The 20,632-nt window shown below is 49.1% G+C and overlaps 3 protein-coding genes across 15 annotated transcripts in view; all 3 read left to right on the top strand.

The window, feature by feature from the left end:
• Positions 1 to 3,578, top strand: part of GGNBP2 (gametogenetin binding protein 2) — a 35,348-nt gene extending 31,770 nt beyond the window's left edge. For all 13 annotated transcript variants that reach the window (XM_043583841.1, XM_043583843.1, XM_043583838.1 and 10 more), the window contains 5 exons: positions 37 to 184; positions 478 to 603; positions 685 to 833; positions 1,366 to 1,614; positions 2,936 to 3,578. In XM_043583841.1, coding sequence (XP_043439776.1) covers positions 37 to 184; positions 478 to 603; positions 685 to 833; positions 1,366 to 1,614; positions 2,936 to 3,139 — 876 coding nt within the window. In that variant the 3' untranslated portion in view covers positions 3,140 to 3,578. The remainder of the gene's footprint in view (positions 1 to 36; positions 185 to 477; positions 604 to 684; positions 834 to 1,365; positions 1,615 to 2,935) is intronic.
• A 121-nt stretch (positions 3,579 to 3,699) lies between these two features.
• Positions 3,700 to 14,207, top strand: DHRS11 (dehydrogenase/reductase 11). The gene is given in 7 exon segments (XM_043583846.1): positions 3,700 to 5,846; positions 5,849 to 5,937; positions 8,599 to 8,808; positions 11,825 to 11,919; positions 12,319 to 12,448; positions 13,069 to 13,161; positions 13,363 to 14,207. Coding segments are annotated over 7 exon segments (1,113 nt in total). The 5' UTR covers positions 3,700 to 5,572; the 3' UTR covers positions 13,585 to 14,207.
• A 799-nt stretch (positions 14,208 to 15,006) lies between these two features.
• MRM1 (mitochondrial rRNA methyltransferase 1) lies at positions 15,007 to 19,772 on the top strand. The gene is made up of 5 exons (XM_043583845.1): positions 15,007 to 15,805; positions 16,023 to 16,116; positions 18,314 to 18,446; positions 18,548 to 18,667; positions 19,100 to 19,772. The coding sequence occupies exons 1-5, from the start codon at positions 15,243 to 15,245 to the stop codon at positions 19,168 to 19,170; spliced, it is 981 nt and encodes a 326-aa protein (XP_043439780.1). The 5' UTR covers positions 15,007 to 15,242; the 3' UTR covers positions 19,171 to 19,772.
• Positions 19,773 to 20,632: the final 860 nt, after the last annotated feature.

Here is a 20,632-nt window from a genome sequence, read left to right as displayed (position 1 = left end):
AGACTTTTTACCGTCTCTCAATGTTGACCCTTAAAGGAAACAGACTTCATAGAAAACAGCTGCAAAGCCTGTGGTAGCACCGAAGATGGTAATAGTTGTGTAGAAGTAATTGTTACCAACGAAAACACATCATGTACCTGTCCTAGCAGCGGCAATCTTTTGGGGTCCCCTAAAATAAAGAAAGGTAACTAAATACAGTTTCTTCTTAAAATTAAGTCTTAAGTTTATTCTTTTTTCCTCTTAAATGGAAGAGGTTTTAGAGATCCTGTAACTTTGACACTTAATACTTCTTTTTTCTTTATGGTATTTGTTATTATTTGACAAAAACAAAAAACTATAAACCCCTCATCGTATTTTCATTATTTAGTTTACTTTCTACTTTTAGTAAGCTATCAATTTTGAAATTTTTATATTGTCTCCAGTTGGTTCATTCTTTGTTGGTATGTTAACTATAAGTCTCAACCGATTTATTTTCAGGCTTATCACCACACTGTAATGGTAGTGATTGTGGATATTCATCTAGTATGGAAGGGAGTGAAACAGGTTCTCGGGAGGGTTCGGATGTTGCTTGCACTGAAGGCATTTGTAATCACGATGAACACGGTAGGTTCAGATTAAGCTTCCAATTATTTCTACTACATGGCTGATTAAAGCACATAAGTAAGAGATTATTGATTTCTTCAGGTGACGACTCCTGTGTTCATCACTGTGAAGACAAAGAAGATGATGGTGATAGTTGTGTTGAATGTTGGGCAAATTCTGAAGAGAACAACACCAAAGGAAAAAATAAAAAGAAGAAAAAGAAAAGTAAGATGTTGAAATGTGATGAACATGTAAGTATCAGAGTTCTTAAGCCTTTGCAGTTGAGGGGAGAACAACCTATTTTCTTTGGAGTGGCAAGTCTGCAGCTTAGTTTCTGGTATTTATTTTAGAATGAGTACCTTTAGAATGCAGTTCTGTTGGCTGCTCATCTTGTGATTTGTGTGTGTGTATGTGTCTGTCTGTCTGATGTGGTCACTTGTCCAGTAATCTATGTGAGTCGTAAATCCAGTTCATTCTTTTCATAATACTTTTAAATGAATTAGCTGTGTAATCTTGAGCAGTTTGCTTGATCTTAGTTTTCCCATCTGGAAGGAAATTAATAGTCCCTATCAGATTAAGTTCTGTGAAGATGAAAGATTATATCGATGGGTTAACATATAGCATCTGGTATGTAGTAAGTGCCTACTAAGTGCCAGTTGCTGCTGTTGTTCAGTATTCCTTCTAAAAACTTAACACACTATCAGGGCCTTTTTTTCTTTCTCTAAAGAGTAATTGCTCTTATTCCCTGCCTTTTTACCTGGGTAATCCTTTGCTTGGTTTCAGATCCAAAAGCTTGGAAGCTGTATTACAGATCCAGGTAATCGAGAGACCTCAGGAAATACCGTGCACACAGTGTTTCACCGCGACAAGACCAAAGATGCACATCCTGAAAGCTGTTGCAGTCCTGAAAAGGGTGGGCAGCCACTGCCTTGGTTTGAGCATAGGAAAAATGTACCACAGTTTGCAGAACCTATAGAGCCATCATTTGGTCCTGATTGTGGAAAAGGTGCCAAGAGCTTAGTTGAACTCCTTGTAAGTAAGGATATCTTACTGATCGGTAGATGTGGGAGGGGACAATATTTGAGAATTTAAAGCTAGGAGTTGGGGAAGCTTTTAAGAAATTAAGGTCAGTCTTTCATTATTTTTGGTCTTTTCATTTCTGCTCTTCCACACGTGGTTTATGCAACTGCTCTACAGCACATTTCCTTGTCCTCCTTTGTAAAAGAGAAGAGAATAGTTGGGAAAAAGGGATAGAGTTAGCATTGTGTCCAGGAGTCTGCCTCCTTGAAGAGGGTTATTGTAAGCAAACTGCCTTTCTGAGTGGCAGCTTATGGTGTCCAGCCTTCCATACCAGGAAAAAATGTAGAATCTGAACTAGAGCCCACTTTTTACTTCTTTAGGTTCATGTAGGATAAAAGCATAACTAAACTTGCAAAATCTTTTAAGATTGACTGTAAGTCTTGGTACTTTACACGAATTATGCCTGATTCCAAGCAACCCAGTACATAGTTTGTGTGGGGCTTAGAGAAGGGGGAAGGAAAGAGAAGGGTGGTATATTCTCTTTAATAGTTAGGCTCCCAGTGGAAACAAATCCTTTAGAATAGTTTTTTATTTTTTATTTTATTTTTTATGTGGTGGTTAAGTTTCTTAAATTTTAAAAAGGTTTTATTTTACTTAATTTGTGGAGATAAAAGTTTCAACACAGGACCATCCAGTTAATAATCACATCAGTCTGGTTAAAGTTTGGTAACTAGTTGTAACCATCTCTAGTTAGTCGTTTGTTTTGCTGTAATCAGAAACATTGTTATTTTTTTAATTTTAAGTTTCTATTATTTTTTTAAAGTTTATTGTTTTGAGAGAGTGCGAGCAGAGGGAGGGTCAGGGAGAGAGGGAAACACAGAATCCGAAGCAGGCTCCAGGCTCTGAGCTGTCAGCATAGAGCCCAACGTGGGGCTCAAACTCACAAACCACAAGATCATCACCTGAGCTGAAATCGGATGCTTAGCCTTAAGACTGAGCCACCCAGGTGCCCCTCAAGTTTTTATTTAAAGTCTAGTATCTAATTAGTCATTTTCTAAGGCAAAGGTTGGGAGTCTCTTAGGCTCATAGGTCTTCTAAGACAAATTATAGATCCAGAGTTTCAAACTGAGTTAAGTTGGATTTTATTCTTACTTTGTACTTTCTAAGATGGAGTGACATTATGCTTGTTCTGTAAACAGTTCAATGAAAGACTTCATGTGACTGAATTGAAATTAAAAGGCTAGTTTGCCTGAATTTTTAGCTGTCCTCCATCAGCATAGCATTTTGCATTCTTAATTTAAGTCGTAATCTTAACTACTGCTTTAATTTGCAGGATGAGTCTGAATGTACTTCAGATGAGGAAATCTTTATCTCACAAGATGAAATACAGTCATTTATGGCTAATAACCAGTCTTTCTACAGCAATAGAGAACAATACCGACAGCATCTGAAGGAGAAATTTAATAAATACTGCCGCTTAAATGATCACAAGAGGCCCATCTGTAGTGGCTGGTTGACAACGGCTGGAGCAAATTAAATAAATAAAATAGCTCTGTCTTTCAATGAAACACTCAAGATGACTACTGCGCCTTCTCTTTCAAAAAAAAAACAACTCTTAATTTAGTGACTTATGGCAAAATTTTAAATCAATGTGATTCTTTCTTGTTTTGGGAGACGGTGGAGGTAACCTCATTAGTTCTTTCTGCAGGCTTGTGTCTTTAGTTGCGTGCTGCGCAGGCCTGCCATATGATTTAAGCCATCTCTTTTCATTAAATGTTTCTCTTCCTGTGAGACTTACTAAAGCAACTTAGTGGCAAAAAGTAATGTTGTACTTATACTTCTGTACAGAAATGACAATGAGCTGAATATATGGTTTTACAAAGTAGACATCCACTTGCAAAATGTTTGGATGTAATGTTAAAGCGCAATGTGCAAAATTTAAAATAAAGAATATTTATTAATATGCATAGTAAAAATTGGTGTACATGTTTCTACTTAATGTGTGGCAGTATTTTCATATTTGCCACTTCTGAACTTGGTATTTGACCAGTGTTGATGTTAGGATGAAGAGCAAATGAGGATAGAGATACAAATTGTTGAGGACAAAACTCTTCCCTTGACTAGAGCTGAGAAAAGCACTTTTCAATCTTTTGTTTTGAAAGAATAAATTTGCTGCAATACCCTTAAATACTGGCTAGCATCTTTCTCATGAGATTAATTGCTATTATTTAAAATTCCCTGGTATCACTTAACATAAAGTGCCTTAAATTCAGAGATTCATACTGAACTGGAAGAATGAAAACAGAACTTGGCAGAAATTTCAACCAAGGGTTGTCTGAAAAGTAATTACTTTAGCATGTAGACCTGGGACCAAAAGACTGCGCCTAGAGCTAACCACATTGCGGTCCATAAGTGCATACTCCTTATCTGGTTTCCAACAATAAAGTCACTGTGGCATTACAGTTTACTGCTTTCATGAACTGTGAGTACTGAAGGAGAGAAGAGATTCCCCCAGGAATAGCAACTTGGCTGCCATTTAAAAGGTTGAGTCAATAGTTCGATAAACACATGTGCTCAGAGCTTTGTGTCTCAATGTTGATAATATTGGTGGGCAGCAGGCAAGTAGTGGGACAGTCAATACCTCTGTGCAGTGGGGATGCAGTGAATTTTATGGGCTGTGTACCACTTAATCAGATTTCAGGTGGGCAACAGCAAAAGCTTAGATTTAATTTTTATAGTTGGTGGCATTTCTTCGATACACCTCTTCAGTTGTCTTTTCAAATCTAAGTGTTGCATAGGGATGGGGCAGAGGTAAAAATGAGTCATGACTCCTCTCTGGCCTTTGTTTACTTTCATCCTGGAATCCATAAAAAATGACTAAGGGACTCCCAGAGCCCTTGGCTCTAAGCTCAAACCTTTCTTAACCACTTGTCAAGTTTTCTCCTGAGATCCCTAAAAGCAAGGACTGGTTTTATTTTGTTTTAATCTTTATCCTTGGGCCAAACACATGAGTACTTGGTGAATGAATAAAGCAGCCTCACATACTGCTTATGCCATTGCTTGCAGTGGAGGGATTCCAGTAGTTATGCAGAGATGTGTTTTTCTTTGGAAGATAGCTATATTAAGGATGCAGATGTAAGGCAGTTTTCAGAGTTTTGATGGAACATCCTGAGTGGTCAGAGAGCAAAACCAACAACCCAAGAAGAGACAAAAGGCAGAATGGAATGAAGGCAGTTTAGGAGCACATCCCCTGGACCTAAGACTGCATGGCTTAAAGTCCAAACCATGCTTTACCCCTTTCTGTCTCAGTCACTTACAAAATGAAGCCTAATACGTAGTATCTTAAAGAGTTTATGTGCATATGCTAATATATTTAAAGTGCTTAGAAGTGCCAATTACACAGCATTCAGTAAATGTTAGCTTTTACTTTTAATCTTTGGTACACAGTGATATATTTTTTCACTGGGAGTGGGAGGGTCTAGGACAGTTGGAGACAGTAGGCCAGTAGGGATACAATCCCCTAACACACGTGTACTGGAGGGTGTTTCCATTTTTAACCTTGAGTTGTCATTCTAGTAAAGCCAAGGGATCAGGTAGGGTTGAGAGGGTAACTCAGGGATGATAGCTGAGGCACTCAGCCTTTTCTAGGCTGAATCCTTCGCATCAGCCAGAGGGCGGGCGTTGGAGTCACCTTAAGAGCCCGTAATTTCTCCTTCTTGCCATAGGGGTCAGGAACTGGGAGGGGAGACTGAACAAGGGGGCAAGAATACGAACGGCCTCGGGCCTGGAGCAAGCCCCCCCTAAACCTCGGTTTCCCTGCCCCTAAGGGAAGAGCTCATCAAAGCAGGACCACAGGCCACCCGGGAACCCTCTGCACCCGCCGGCACAGAGGAAAGCACAGTTTCCCACCTCCCGTCAGGCATGGGGCGGGGCCGGAAGAGGCGGGAAGGCCGCGACTGATTCCCGCTAGATGTGGTCGGTCGCGGAGAAGCGGGAGGGTGGAGCCCCAGCCCGGGCCGGGCAGAATGGAGGCAGGTTAAGGCGCGGCTCTGAGGGGGCGGGGGGGTGCAGATCGGCAACGGCGGCCGCGGTGGTGACCAAAATGCGTCCGAGCCCTTGCGACCCGGAGAGGAGTTCCGCGATCCAAATGTCCGTATCGCGGAGCGAGGTGGGCGGGCGGCTGGGGACCATGGCCAGGACCGGCATGGAGCCGTGGCGTGACCGGCTGGCACTGGTGACAGGAGCTTCGGGGGCATCGGCGCGGCTGTGGCCCGGGCCCTCGTCCACCAGGGACTGAAGGTAGTGGGTTGTGCCAGCCCCGTGAGCAACATCGAGGTAAGTCCCCGCCGGGGAGAGGGACCTTCTGGGAGGCGTTGTTTCCGCTGGTGTACGGTCCGGGAGGCGGAGTGGTCTGACCTAGGCTGCGACGCTGCCCCCACTTGCTGCTCCCGCAAGGCCATTTGCAACCGGATCAGACTATGAGGGATGAGATGCCTAGTAGGGCAGGCCTCTACCTTCCCTTTCAGAAGTCCCTTCTTTTAAGGAGACCCTACTCCTAACAGCCTCTACTCCAGTGTACCAACTCCTTGGCATATTTCTCCGTACCTATCTGCCTGCCCAGGTCGGCTGAGGAAAAGGGAAGCCAGAGATCAGGGCTAGCTAGGCAGCCAGGGAGAAGGAAAGAAAGCTTTCTGGCCTCAGTGGCTAAATTGGCTACTAGATTGTTTCCTCTAGTCCCCAGACTGAGTCCACAAAGCCAACCAAAGTGGCTGGCCAGCCAGATGAACAGGAACTAGAGGTTTTGATCATGATAATTTTTCACCCAGCACTGAGGGTGGGGTTGGGGTGGGAATAGAGCTTTTCAGAAGAAACTCACCCTCTCCTTCCCCAACCCCCAATTTGAGGGTTAACCCTTACCAAATGGGCCTAACAGACCAATGGGATATTTACAGATCAACCTTTCTCCAGTTGCACTGTCTTGGGTGGGACTGAGGGGTGAAATAGGGCATTGACTATGTAAGCCCTGAGGGGACAAAGCAATACGGAACTGGAACTACTGGTTTTTCTCTTAAACTAGGGTTGGGAGCCCCAAGTTGTGAGCAACAAGAGCTCAAAGAAAAAGGAAGTTGGCCATGTTGTAACAGGAAGGAAGAAGATGGGAAATTTTCATCATAGGTCATCTTTGGATTTGCACCTGACAAGATCACTCTCAGGGTTTGGGCTAGCGATTAGCTGCAGGGCTTTATCTCCACCATTGTTCAAAATCCCTGTACCAGGAGGCTTTGGGTGGGGACAGAGGGAGAAGGTGTACCAGAAGGAGGGCTTTCCCCTCCCCTTCTGCTGACCAAAGGTACACTTTATAGCCACCTAGATAGTCCCAAGGTCACCCAGCTGTACCACTGCCCTACTCTCCTCCTCCCTTTCTCCTATTCTGAGGAGTTCAGGGCCCAACCCTAGCCTTGGAGCCTAGAGGATCAGACCAGGGCTTAGACCACTGGATTCCTTAAGTCTAAAGTCACTCTTGCCTTCTCTTCCTACTACCCCAAACCAGCCAGGAAAGGGGGTCCCTGAGCTTCAAGGGGGATCCTCAGGCTGTTCACTCAGCCCCAAGATGACTCTTTTAATGAGGGGGAAATGCCTGTTCTGTGAGGGGACTGACATGGTTTCAAGTCATTTCTGAAGATAGATGAGGACAGGTGGGACAAAGAGAAGGCAGCGACAGGGAGAAAGATGTCCCCAGGCCCTTCATTCTGGCTTTCTTGCAGGGATTTGAGTCTGGAGGTGGAAGGGACAAGTTGCATGCCAGGGAAGGGGAGAATCCCAGGCTTCCTTGTGCCTAGTTTGCTTTTATCAATTGACACTAAAACAGAGTTTGAGTTCTGGCCTCCGACAGAGAGAAGCCCTATTTCCTGAGGTGGTTGTGAATAGGTGAAATTGGGTAAAGGGGGCCTTCTAAGTCCCAGAGGACCATACCTTTTGAACTCTTGGAAAGTTAAAGCAGAAAAGAGTTTCCTAGGTCACCTGAGCCAGCCCTTTATTCCCATCTTGACTTGGCGGGGAGGGAAGGGTTCCAGGCCAAGGCAACTGGCCCAAGCTGGCCTTTCTCTAGGGCACCCCCTACCACCCAACTCTCTCCCTCCTGTACATGTACAGTCACCTTTATGAGGCTCAGATGCCCACTCACTGGCCTCTAAGGCCACGGAGCTTGGTTTCTTTCTGCTTCTGAATGTCTGTATCCCTCACAACCACCTCCCAGTGGCTCTGTATTCTCAGGTCTTTCCATCTCAGGGCTCCTCCGTGTGCTGAGGTCCCTGTCGATACACTAGGGCTTCCCAGTGTCACCTGCCACCTAACTTGCTTCATCATATCTCAAGAAATTCTGGGGTAGAGTATGGTACACTGTGGGACAGAGAGAAAGAATCTGTCCTGACTTCCTGACCTTTCCTATAGGTAGGGCAAGGGGAGGCTGGCAGTTGGGCCCAATCTGAGAGCCAACTGGCTGCATTCTGTGGAGGGAGGATGACACATAAGCCCTCTGGAAGGAGCTAGATGAGGCAAGGGGAGGGGAGAGAATCCTGGCATAATCAGCTCAGTGATTCCTGGCGCTGGTAGAAGAAGCAGGGGGTGGGGTGAGAGGTGTAGCTTACCTATAAGCAGAGAAGGGGTTCCTGTTGGAGGAGAGGCAGAAGAGATGGAGATCATGCTATGCCTTGGACCACTGGCTCCCTACTCTCTTCTCAGAAATGAAGATTCAAGTTTATTGTGAGAGTCTTCCATTGACGATTTCAACTCCATTCCCAAACTCCCCTCACTCAGGGAGTGCTCTTATCCCCTGGACTTTGATCAAAGAGGACAAGTAGTCCCAACAACTATATGGCTGGAAGGTGACTGTCAAAGGAGAGAGTTCTCTGAGTGGTGACAGCAGAAGAAGACTGTCTCTGGGTGGGAAGGTGTGGGAGCCGCTCACCCCAGTTAGCCCCTTGTTGGGTTTCATAGGAGCTGGCTGCCAAATGTAAGAGTATAGGCTATCCCAGGACTTTGATCCCCCACAGATGTGATCTGTCCAGTGAGGAGGACATCCTCTCCATGTTCTTGGCTCTCTGCTCTCAGCACAGTGGTGTGGACATCTGCATCAACAATGCTGGCTTGGCCTGGCCTGACACTCTGCTCTCAGGCAACACCAGCAGCTGGAAGGACATGTTCAATGTAAGGGCTGCAGACCTGGAGTGGGGGGTTGGGAGGAGAATGGGGAGCCAGGGCTTTGTGAACCAGAGGGCTGCTCAGGATAGGACATGTAACAGGAGGGAACTTTGGCTTCATAACTGGGGCACCTTGGCTCTCCCCTTGCTTCTTTCCCTACCAGAGGCATAGTGAGTGGATGAATGGCCATATCTTTTCCATTCTTCTTTCCTCTGAGTCCCTTAAAGGGGCAGTTCTTAAAGTCCAGGCTGATTTCCTTCTACTGGAAGAAAGACTGGTAGGGAAGAGAACTGCTATTTATTGAATGTTCCCATGTGCTGGCACCGTGCTGAGTGCTTGAGAATATGGTCTTACAAGAAAAGGAACCAAGAGACAGGAGATGAGGTTCTCACCCAGCCCTGCCAGTCATGGTGTGGCTTCAGGCAGGTGGTTATTCTCTATCAGCCTTGTCACATTTAATTGGGGTGAACACACATCAATATCTGGGGCCACAAACCCCAGTATCCCCTGGGGCCAGGTAAATAGCTAAATGAGTGAAGTGAGTCAGGGGAGTCTGCAGTAAGTGGGAGAGCACATGGCCAAGTACAAGGGTGGCTGCTGAAATCCAGCATCCCTGCTGTGGAGCACTGTGGGTCCAGTGTGGCCAGATCTTATCATTTCTTTGAGAGGAGTGGAGAGCCTGGGTTTTTATGTGACATCCTACCCCTCCCATTTACCAAAACCTCAGCTCCACAAGGGCAAGGATTTTTGTCTGGTTTATTCTCTGTTATGGCCTCAGCCCATAAACACTCAATAGATATTTTTTGAGGGAATGAAAGCTTCCAGTGCACATTGGGAGTGAATTACAAATGTTTTAAAACTTTGTACAGACCAAACACAGCCTTCAGGACATGGGTTTTCAACTTCTAGACTATATTATGGGGCAATATTAGGGTATAAAAGTATCCTGAGAAGTTGAAAACAGTGTGTACATGGGATGGATCTTTTCCCCACAATTGATTTAGCACCTAAAAGTTGCTTGGGCCTAGAAATGAACAATGAACATTGAAACAGTGAACAGTGAAAATGAAGCACTATCCCTGCCCTCAGACAGCCTTCTGGGAGATCTGAGATCTTGCACATCTGTAAAATGAGGGACATATATTGAGTCCCTAAGGCCCTTTCCAGCTTCAACACTATGTAATTCTATTAGGATCGTCTTCTGAGACATCTCCACCCTCCACCCCACCAGCCTTAGGAGAATCACTCTCCTGGTCTCAGGGACCTGTTCCTCTTATTCCATCTGTCCTCAGAGTTGAGTTTTCTGCCTCATAAATACACATTGCTAAGCAGGCCAGAAAAAGGTCCTCGTGTCCTTCTGCTATGAATGCTGAGGCAGGTTCATGACGAGGGTGTTCTGTCCTGATGCCTGGCTCTGACACCTGATAAAGAGAAACATCTAATATCCTGGCTGGTCTTGTCTCTACTCAGGAGGAGAGACTTGAGGACCTGCTGAAAGCTTTATCTGTGCTTGTCCTCATGGGGCAGGGGTGTGGCTTGGCAGGAGCTTTGGAGCTGAGATACTTCTTCAGGCCTTTGTTCGATGAAGGGTGGGGATTTTGGGTCACCTCTGGCAGAGGCCAAGGAAGGCAGAAAGCCCCATGTGCTTAGGAGGTCCCCTGCCATCTTCTGACCAGCTACCCCACCCCCATAAAGAGTCTCTGTGCCTAATCTTGTAGATGGAACAGAGTCTAGAGGAAGGCATGGAAGGAAGGAAGGTCAGGCCTTCTCTACTTATAGTCTTAAGGGAGGAGATAGGAAAGGAGCAGAGAGTAGCTGGGTAAGGCAGAGAGAGGCTAGGGTCTATACTTGAGGAGAGAGATTTTTTTTTTAATTAATTAATTTATTTATTTAGGGGTTTCTTTTTTTTTTAAGCTTATTTATTAGGGGAGAGAGAGAGAGCGAGAGAGAGCGTGCTCGCATGAGTGAGGGAGGGGCAGAGAGAGAGAGACAGAGAGACAATCCCAAGCAGGCCTTGAGCTGTCAGCACCCACCCCAGTGTGAGGCTGGAACTCATGAACCATGAGACCATGACCTGAGTCAAAACCAAGAATCAGACCCTTAACTGACTGAGCCACTATTTATTTATTTTTAAAAAATGTTTATTTTGAGAGAGAGAGAACACAGGCAAGCAGGGGAGGGAGGAGGGGCAGAGAGAGAGGGAGACAGAGAATCCCAAGCAGGCCCTGCACTGTCAGCGCAGAGCCCCACATGGGGCTTGAACACACAAACTGTGAGATCATGACCTGAGCTGAAATCAAGAGTCAGATGTTTAACCTACTGAGCCACGCAGGCACACCAAGGAGAGAGATTTTTAAAGCCATTTTGGAAGGATTTTAGGCTTTTTATCTTTATTTTAATTTTTTTATTATTTTTGAGAGAGAGAGAGACACAGAGCGTGAGTGGGGGAGGGGCAAAGAGAGAGGGAGACCCAGAATCTGAAGCAGGCTCCAGGCTCTGAGCTGTCAGTGCACTCCCCCATGCAGGGCTCGAACCCACAAACCACTAGATCATGACCTGAGCTGAAGTCAGACGCTTAACTGACTGAGCCACCCAGGCGCCCTGGATTTTAGGCTTTTTAGAGAGCAAGGCCAGGGAAGCTGACCCAGATAAGAGAGGAGAGGGTATTTGAGGAAGAAAAGGAGATAGTTCTCTAAGGCAGAGGTTCTGTTGTTTGTAGAGGAGACATCCAAGACAGGGAGGTTTCCTGGGTCATGGATGAGTTTGGGAGTTTCCCACTGCTGTTTGCAGAATCTTGGACGTGGGGGTTACCTGGGGAGAGGAATTAGCACTGCTCTCAGCTGGGGCTGGTGGCTTTAGGGGGAGAGGCACCTAAGGCAAGGTACCCTGGAACCATTGTTGGTCTCAGGTAGGACCTGGACACTGTTTTGGAATGCCACTCCCCTGGACGGGCTCTGTGGCTCTATTACCTGCTCAGATGGGCCCAAGCTAGAGATACCCCACTGCCCTCCCTGGGCTGCAGGTGAACATGCTGGCCCTCAGCATCTGCACACGGGAAGCCTACCAGTCCATGAAGGAATGGAAGGTGGATGACGGGCACATCATTAATATCAACAGGTGAGGCAGGTGGACAAGGGCTAAAGCTCAGATCACCACTCACCCTCCAAGCTGAGTGATCTGTTGCAGTTCATTTGACCTCTTTGGACATCAGTTTCATTGGTGGTGAAATAGGGACTTAATACCCAGTTAACAGCCAAATGGCACAATTATGGCGAGAGAAAAATAGTGTATATCAAGTGCCAGCCCCTAGTTGGACTTCTAGGAAGAGCAGGACTTACAGGAGCTGCTTGAATAGCTGGAGCTACATCATTGGGCCACCAGGATGGCCTGTAAAGAGGTCCCCTTGAGAAGACTTTCCTGCAGCATCTAGGTGGTGGGGCTGACTGGTCCAGCAGGGGGCACTGCTGGTCCATCAGCAGCTTCACTCTCTTCTTTCCCCTCCTTTCCTCCACCCAGCATGTCTGGTCACCAAGTGTCACCCCACTCTGTGATCCATTTCTATAGTGCTACCAAGTATGCCATCACCACACTGACAGAGGGACTGAGGCAAGAGCTTTGGGAGGCCCAGACCCACATTTGAGCCACAGTGAGGGTGAGGCCTGGCCCTGGTGGGGACAGGGTAGGCACAGGCCTTCTGCACCCCACACTCATACTGTTCAGGATGCCCTGCTGGGAGTGTGAGGGGCACAGAGCTCCTGGGCTCTGCTGCTGCTGGCATGACCCTGAGTAGCCCTTTGAGCTTCATGCCACTGACTTTGAGATGGGAGGGGGCTGACCAGAAGGGAACACAGTAGGTGAGACTGAAGGAGAGCAGGGGCTGTGGGAAACCGTGGCTGTAAACCCAGACTCTGGGCTCTTCCCTGAAAGGCCACATGACCTTGGGCAACTCACTTAACCCCTCCAAGCCTCAGCCTTACTCATTTGTAAAATGGAGATGGTGATACCAACCCAGTGATGAAGTCTTAAGGGACACCATTTTGTAAAACACTTACCTGAGAAGGGCTCCATAGGTGGTAGGTGTCATTGTGATCATTGCTAGTGGCAGCTTTGGGAGGAGGAGGTGGCTGCTGGACATTGGGCAGCCATCACTGTGAAGCAGGGGGGCCCCCGTGTTTTCCATCCTGTCTCTCCCCTAAGTTTAGCTTCTGACTGGGATGGAGGCAGGGCTCAGCTCAGCTCCTGAGCAGACCCTCTCTGTTGGTCCAGTGCATCTCTCCAGAAGTGGTGGAGACACAATTCTCCTTCAAACTCCACAACAAGGACCCTGAGAAGGCAGCTTCCATCTATGAACGCATAAAGGTGAGGCCTCACTCTGAGGCCAGTGAGCCACTCACTCCCTAAGTGAATGCAGAGGGAACCCTGGCCTTTAGACCACACTCTTCTAGCCAGCCTGTCACCCCTCCTGGAGGGTTGGGGTGGGGATGAAGATGTTGGAGAGGACATCAGAGGTGGGAGGTTCACTCTGCCCTCACCATCCCTCTTTCCTCCCATACTCTCCAGTGTCTCAAACCTGAAGATGTGGCTGAGGCTGTCATCTATGTCCTCAAGCACCCTTCCACGTGTCCAGGTGAGTCTGGCCTTGACTGTCCACCCCCTGGAAGAGCCCAGACATCTCAGAGGAGGACAGCAGGGAGGCCTAGCGGGTGGGGAGAGCATCCTGTCTGCCTCAAGCCTTGTGCCTTCCAGCAGATTGGAGACATCCAGATGAGGTCCATGGAGTAGGTGATCTAGTTTCCTGTGGGGAGTTCTGTCTTCCGTCCCCATGCCTCACGGCTTAGCTCCTGCCTCTGGATTTTAGGTGTTGATTTCCAGACTCCTGGATTCTGCTTCCTCTCTCCAACCCACCAGGGGCTACAAATTTTTGGAAGTTTTTATGTCTTATCAAATTACGTCCACCACAAATATGAACAGTGGGCTGGGGAGAGGTTAGGTGTCCCCGATTGTTTTACCTGTTAACTCATTATTGGTCTGCTTCTTAGTCTTCTTGGCCTTTGTGTGCTCTCTTTGGTCTCTTCCTTTTGACCTAGGGAAGGAAGTATGGCCAAAAGGGGGGCTTCCCCCTATCTTCTTGTACCCCAACCCCTGTCCCTCAAGGAGGAGGTGGCAGAGAGAAGCCCTCACCTTCTATCTGAATAGCTATCCAAGGCCCTAGGCTTCCTCCTCTCCCTGCCCTACTACCCCTATTGCCTCTTCTCTTCACCCACCCCTGTTCTCCAGCCCAGGCTTGGCTTCTCTGCTCCCAGTGGGGTCATCACTCCACACTGACTATGGCAGCTGAATATCAGGCCCTGCCTCCCAACTGGGTTTCACTGTGATAATTAAAAAAGAAAAATTGCAACAACCTACCTTGGCTTCAGGAGTATCTTTCTGTTCTTTCTCCTTTTCTGTGATCAGGGGTGGTTGTGCCTCAGAATTTCTTCCAGGTGAGTGGGAAGGTGGGCGCTTTGGGGCATCACTCCTGGAGTGTGGATTACCTTAGGTAGCAGATGTGGGTTTGGGTTGAGTCTTGAAAATGGGTAGGAGTTTGCCAGCCAGGAAAGAGGACAACAATGGATACAAGGCCGGGAGGCCAAAAAAGCAGGCAATGTCATGGGAACAGCACAGAATGTAGTGCAGGAGTGAGATGGGGCCGAAAAGGAAGCTGCTGCCTGGATCACCAGAGGTCTGTGTGCTGAGCAAAGAGTCTGGTGATTACCTATGGGCCAAGGACATCAGTTGGCTTGTCAGCAGGTGCAGGAGAGGCACAGAGCTGTCACTTGGAGAATCAGCCGCCACGGGATAGGAAGTTACTGCTGGCGTCCTGTTGACTGATGCTGAGGGTTTGACAAGGCAGTGGAGGTGCAGAGGAGGGGCTGGATGCAGAAGCTTCTGACGAAAATCCCCAGCACCTGGTGGTGGACTGGATGTCGGGGGGGCGGGGGGGAATCACCACGACTGACCTGGTTGGAACACATCCCTTTTCAAGTGGCTTTTGCCGGTGTCTGGGTGAATGTGGCCCTCCAGCCTTCTGGGACCTCGAAAGGCACAGAATGATGCCGGTAGTAGGGGGCAGCCCAGCAGGTACAGAGAAGGCTGCGGCTCAGCTAGTCCTGCAGGAGGCGCTGTGGGCACCGCCTGGCGGTCGGGCATGCGCAGTGCGTCAGCGGGCAGGGGGCGGGCCGCCCGAACCCGGAAGCACAGTAGCCCACGTGGGAGCCGGGGAGGGGCGGCCTTGGTTAGGCTACCTGGTTGTGGGTAGTCTAAGTCGAGAATCCAGGCTATTCGTACTCTGAGGGGGCGAGGTAGAGACGGCCATCGGGTCTCCTTCGCCAATGTTGGGGACCCGGAGCGGGCCGTGGCGGGAGTGACCAATCCTGATGACGTAGCAGGGGGCATCGACCATGGCACTGCTCTGGGCCGTCAGGGGCGCGACCTCGCGGTTTTCGGGTCGCCTGCTCGCGCGTCATTCCTCTCAAGCGGCGAGGCGTGGGGAGCGGCCCGGCGGGGAGGAGCTGAGCCGCCTGCTACTGGATGACCTGGCGCGGACCCCGCGATCTGCGGAGGGACTGGAGCGTCTGTTTGGCCTGTCCCCTTGTCTCCTGGCTCTGCGAGCTGCTCGTCGCCGCGTGGCCAGGCTTCTGCTCCAGGCCGGCAAGTCAGGGTTGCAAGGGGAGCGGGCCGAGCTGCTCCGGGCGGCAGAGGCGCGTGACATACCAGTTCTGCGGCCCAGACGGCAGAAGCTGGACGCCCTGTGCCGCTACCAGGTCCACCAGGGCGTCTGCATGGAGGTGAGCCCGCTTCAGCCTCGGCCTTGGACTGAGGTCGGGGAGGCGAGGCCAGGCGACGACCCCCGGCAGCTGTGGCTTGTCCTCGAAGGGCTCCAGGATCCCCGGAACCTTGGGGGCGTGCTGCGTTCTGCTCATTTTCTCGGAGTGGATAAAGTCATCACCAGCGGGAGAAACAGGCATGGACATCCCTTAATCCCCATGTGCCCCGCTTTGGGGCACAACCGAGTTTCTAAGCACCTTGACCCTTGATCCCTCGCCCCATCGTCAGAATTCTCACCCTTAACCCTTGGGGGCCAGGGCCAGGAAGGCGGGGCGGGGAGGTGGGGGTTGGCTAGGGCAAAGCACCGGGTTTGAGATTACCCAGTTTAATGCAGGGCATGGGGAAATTTGCAGCTGCCCACTCACTCCGGTAGTCAGCAAAGCCAGCGCGGGGGCTATGGAGGTGATGGACCTGTTCTCCACTGATGACCTGGCCGGTTTTTTACAGGTAATGACGGGGAGGCGGACGGTGGGTAGAGAAGAAACGAGACAAACTCATTCTCTCCAAGGGCACTCATCCAGCAGTTGATGAAAGAAGGGGAGAGAAAGGGGAATGTTGGCATCGTTTCCTACGTCCTTCTAAATCCCTTTTGGAAGGGAAGGATTCTGGAATTTTCAAAACCATAAGGAGGGCAGAATCTGAAGTTAAAGACTTCCTAGCTTCATTCCCTTTACTGTACTCCTTCTCCAGGCATACCTCTTTGCCTTGGAGGCTAGTATACCTCAGATCCTCGCTGCCTACTAAGTACGTTTTCAGTAAATGGTGTGATGGACTGTGAGAAGCTGGTTGGCAGGAGTCATGCATTCTGAGTGGGGGCGCAGCCTGAAAGGCTCTTTGAACAAAGACAGATTCACTTATGCCTTTCTCCAGCCCACCCCCCCAACCCTACAGAAAACCAAAACCCAAACAAACCACCACCACCACCACCAACAACAACAACTTTGATATCCAGGAAGGGGTAAACCTAAGTAAAGAAACCCCTTTCCTGGTCCAGGTTTCTGTCTTCAGTTGTGCTTCTACTGATGGACACAAGGGGGCAGTCTTGCCTTGCATTTGACTGCTCCCATGACCATCTGCCCCCCAGGTCTCCCAGGCCCAGTCCTTGGATCTCTGTTCTGTATGTGTTCATTTCTTGGTTTCATCCAGTCTCAGGGCATTAAATACCACCTATGCTTGGCTGCCTCCCAAATGTATATGCTAGCCTGGATCTGACTTCTCAACCCCAGATTCGTATTATCAAGTTGCTTACTCAACAGCTTCTTTTGTGGTCTGAGGGGCATTTCAAACTTCACATTTTCGAAGCCAAGCACTTCCTTCTGTAGACTTTGCCCAACTCTATCGATGGCAACCGCATCCCTTTATTTAGGGCCAATGCTGTGGTGGCCTTGATTCTTCCTGCTTGCCATGGCCCACCCTATCCACAAATTCTTTTGGTTTTACCATGAAGGTATTTTTTTTCTTTTTTTTTTTCTTTTTTTTTTTTTTAATTTTTTTTCAACGTTTATTTATTTTTGGGACAGCGAGAGACAGAGCATGAATGGGGGAGGGGCAGAGAGAGAGGGAGACACAGAATCGGAAACAGGCTCCAGGCTCTGAGCCATCAGCCCAGAGCCCGACGCGGGGCTCGAACTCACGTACCGCGAGATCGTGACCTGGCTGAAGTCGGACGCTTAACCGACTGCGCCACCCAGGCGCCCCATACCATGAAGGTATTTTTGTATTACCACCAATCCTCCCCATCTCTGCAGCTCCCACTCTGGCGCAGGCCTCCATCATCTCTTGCCTGCGTTATTGTGGGAATGTCCCATCTCTTGCTATTGGCTCTCAACCCAGCAGGCAGAGTGATTCTGTTGAAACATGTTACTTCTCGGGGCGCCTGGGTGGCGCAGTCGGTTAAGCGTCCGACTTCAGCCAGGTCACGATCTCGCGGTCCGTGAGTTCTAGCCCCGCGTCAGGCTCTGGGCTGATGGCTCAGAGCCTGGAGCCTGTTTCCGATTCTGTGTCTCCCTCTCTCTCTGCCCCTCCCCCGTTCATGCTCTGTCTCTCTCTGTCCCAAAAATAAATAAACGTTGAAAAAAAATTAAAAAAAAAAAAAAAAAGAAACATGTTACTTCTCTGCTCAGAACCTTTCAAAGTCTTCACATCTCTCTCAGAGAGCAAAAGCCAAAGTCCTTCTAGTGGCCTTTGAGGTCCTACCTTATGTGGCTCTTTGTTCCCTCTCCTGTCTCCCTCCCTCTCGTCCTCCCTCCCCACCCGCCACCACCTTGCCACTCCACTGTTCCTCCCATGTGTCACATAAGTGCCAGCCTCAGCCTTTGCACTTAACTCATTTCTGCCTAGATTAATCTGCCCCCAGATGTATGCTTGGTACTCCTTCATCTCGTTCAGGTCTCCACTCCAGTATTGCCTCAGTGAGGCCTTCCCTGATCACCCTTCCACTGGGTAGCTGGGATTTGGGCCCATTTTGTTCTCTGCCCTGTCCCCATCACTTAGAACAGAGCCTGCCCATTCTAGAGGCTTAATAACCGTTGATGAATTGAATGGATCAGCAAGGGAATGACTATGTGCGCAAGACCAGCTCCTCAGCTGGGGCTTGAATGAAGGTTTCGTGACCTAGAACTTGATTTCTTCTTCCTCCTTTCAGGCCAGAGCCCGGGAGGGCTGGCTCGTAGCTGGCACAGTGGGCTGCCTGGGGCCTGAGATTTCCTCGTTCGCTGAGATCCCTGTCACTAGCTGCTTGGAGTTCCTCTGGGACCGGCCTACTGTCCTAGTGCTGGGTAGGTAGATGTCCCCACTTTTCCTTGTTCAGATGTGCATGTCCAGAGTGCCCATGTGTCCAACTGGGGCATCCTTAACCCTCTGCCTCTATGCCCTGCAGGTAATGAGGGATCTGGTCTGTCCAAGGAGGTACAGGCCTCCTGCCAGCTTCTCCTTACAATCCTGCCTGGCCGGCAGCTGCCCTCTGGACTTGACTCCTTGAATGTCTCCGTGGCTGCAGGTGAGTCTACTGTTGCCTGACGTCTTGCCCTCTGACCACACATGTGTAGGTGTTTTACCCTCAACAATTTTCCCTGTCTTTCTGTGCCTCAGTCACTTTATGTGCCAGATGGGGAAAATGCATCTTTTTAAAAAAAATTTTTTTATGTTTGTCTTTGAGACAGAGACAGAATGTCAGCAGGGGAGGGGCAGAGAGAGAGGGAGACACAGAATCTGAAGCAGGCTCCAGGCTGTCAGCTTAGAGCCTGATGTGGGGCTTGAACTCATGAGACATGAGATCATGACCTGAGTTGAAGTCAGATGCTCAACCGACTAAGCCACCCATGTGCCCCAAATGCATCCTTTGAGGATGAGAAGAGGGAGTGCTGACACGTGGTCCTTCCTCTTCTCCATCCTCTCTCTTCCCCTTTTGTCCTTTTGTCTGTCGGTGCAGGAATTCTTCTTCACTCCATTTGCAGCCAGAGGAAGGGTTTCTCTGCAGAGAAGAGAGAGCAACTTCTCTAAGACCCGCAAGGAACCTCAGCCACATCAGCAGGGCCCAGAGTGGCTCAGCACCCAGGACTGTCCTCAGAACCAGAACAAGAGAGGTGTAATGGGGGCTGACTTGGACTGTCTGAGGTGTGTGTGCTAGAGGGCACACACATCCACATGATCGAATATACTGGAGTCTCTTGCCTGAGAGTGCACCCAGGCCCCTGTTTACTAGGCACTATCTTTTAGGGCAGGAAGCTCTGCGATGGAGACCAAAGGGAAGTTCAGTTTCCTGTTTTGATTTTGGACATGCGGTTGGAAGTGGCAGCTTGTTAGTCTCCAAGATTGTGCTGGGATAGAGGGTCTCTTTCCTCCTGGGCCCTGCCTGGAAGTCAAGACATACAAAGGGAATTGGGCAGCCTAGTCCAGGTGTCCTATTCCTCTTGAACCAGTGTGAGAATGTAGAGGAAGGCCTCGTTCCTCTTGTGGACTAGACGGGTACAAATCCAGGCTCCAACCCTGCCTGCCCCAGTGGTGGCCTTGAGCACGAGGCTTCATCCTGCTGTCCCTCACAGGGCTCTTTGTGAGGATCCAATAAAATGTCACCTGGGCCATTCTGTCCCATTCTTCCACTAGATGGCAGCCTTGCTCTTTGATCCGTAGTCTCTTCTGGAAGTTTTTGCAGCCACCTCTGGAGATTCCTGGCTGTGGCCCCCAGAGAGGCAAGGGAAAGATTAGCAAACACCTCTCACCTTACTGGCCTTCCAGACCTCCTCACCAGTGACTCATCAGTCAGTGCACCTCTGAGAAGGGAACCAATGAACCAGAGCCCTGGCCTTTGGTTCTGTGGAGTGGTGGGGACAGTGTTGCTGTTTATTGTACAACCCACATGGATTTGGTGCTCCTCCCACAGGGTCCCACAAATGGAGCAGAAGCCCCCGGTATAAGTAGTTTAGAGCAGTCTTGGCTACCCATTGGAACCACCTGGCAATCTTTCAAAAACAACTCACACTGGGGACCCACCCCCAGAGAATCTGATGTAATTGGTCAGGGGGCAACCTGGGTATCAGGAGTTTGAAAGCCCCCCTCCTGCCCCCAAATGAGTCTAATGTGTAGCCCAGGCTGAGAACCACTGGAGTAGGGGCTCCAGTACCTCAGCAGTATTGACATTCTGGGCCAGATAACTCTTTGTTGGATGGCTTGTCCTGTGCCTCATAGTATGTTCAACAACATCCCTGGCTTCTACCCACTGGATGCCAGGAGCACCTCCTGCCCCCCAGTGTGACAACCAAAAATGTCTCTAGACGTTGCCACATGTCCCCTGGAGGACACAATCGCCCTCCTTGAGAACCACTGCTCTGGAGTATGGATCCTGGAGGACAGCAACCTAAGTTAAAGTCCTAATTGCTCTGTCACCTTGAACAAGTTCCCTTCCCACCCGAGCCTCAGTCTCCTCATTGGTGAAGGGGGATCACGAGCTCAGTGCCTTCCACAC

Source organism: Prionailurus bengalensis, chromosome E1 (genome assembly GCF_016509475.1).
Source record: "Prionailurus bengalensis isolate Pbe53 chromosome E1, Fcat_Pben_1.1_paternal_pri, whole genome shotgun sequence".
Classification (NCBI taxonomy): domain Eukaryota; kingdom Metazoa; phylum Chordata; class Mammalia; order Carnivora; family Felidae; genus Prionailurus; species Prionailurus bengalensis.
This window is presented reverse-complemented; position numbering and strand designations above follow the sequence as displayed.

Excerpts from the sequence above, each read along its gene's own strand:
- MRM1 (XM_043583845.1), top strand. The coding sequence starts at position 15,243 with ATGGCACTGCTCTGGGCCGTCAGGGGCGCGACCTCGCGGTTTTCGGGT. Across the intron at positions 16,117-18,313 it reads ACCTGGCCGGTTTTTTACAG|GCCAGAGCCCGGGAGGGCTG; the intron begins GTAATGACGGGG and ends TCCTCCTTTCAG. Across the intron at positions 18,447-18,547 it reads GCCTACTGTCCTAGTGCTGG|GTAATGAGGGATCTGGTCTG; the intron begins GTAGGTAGATGT and ends TATGCCCTGCAG.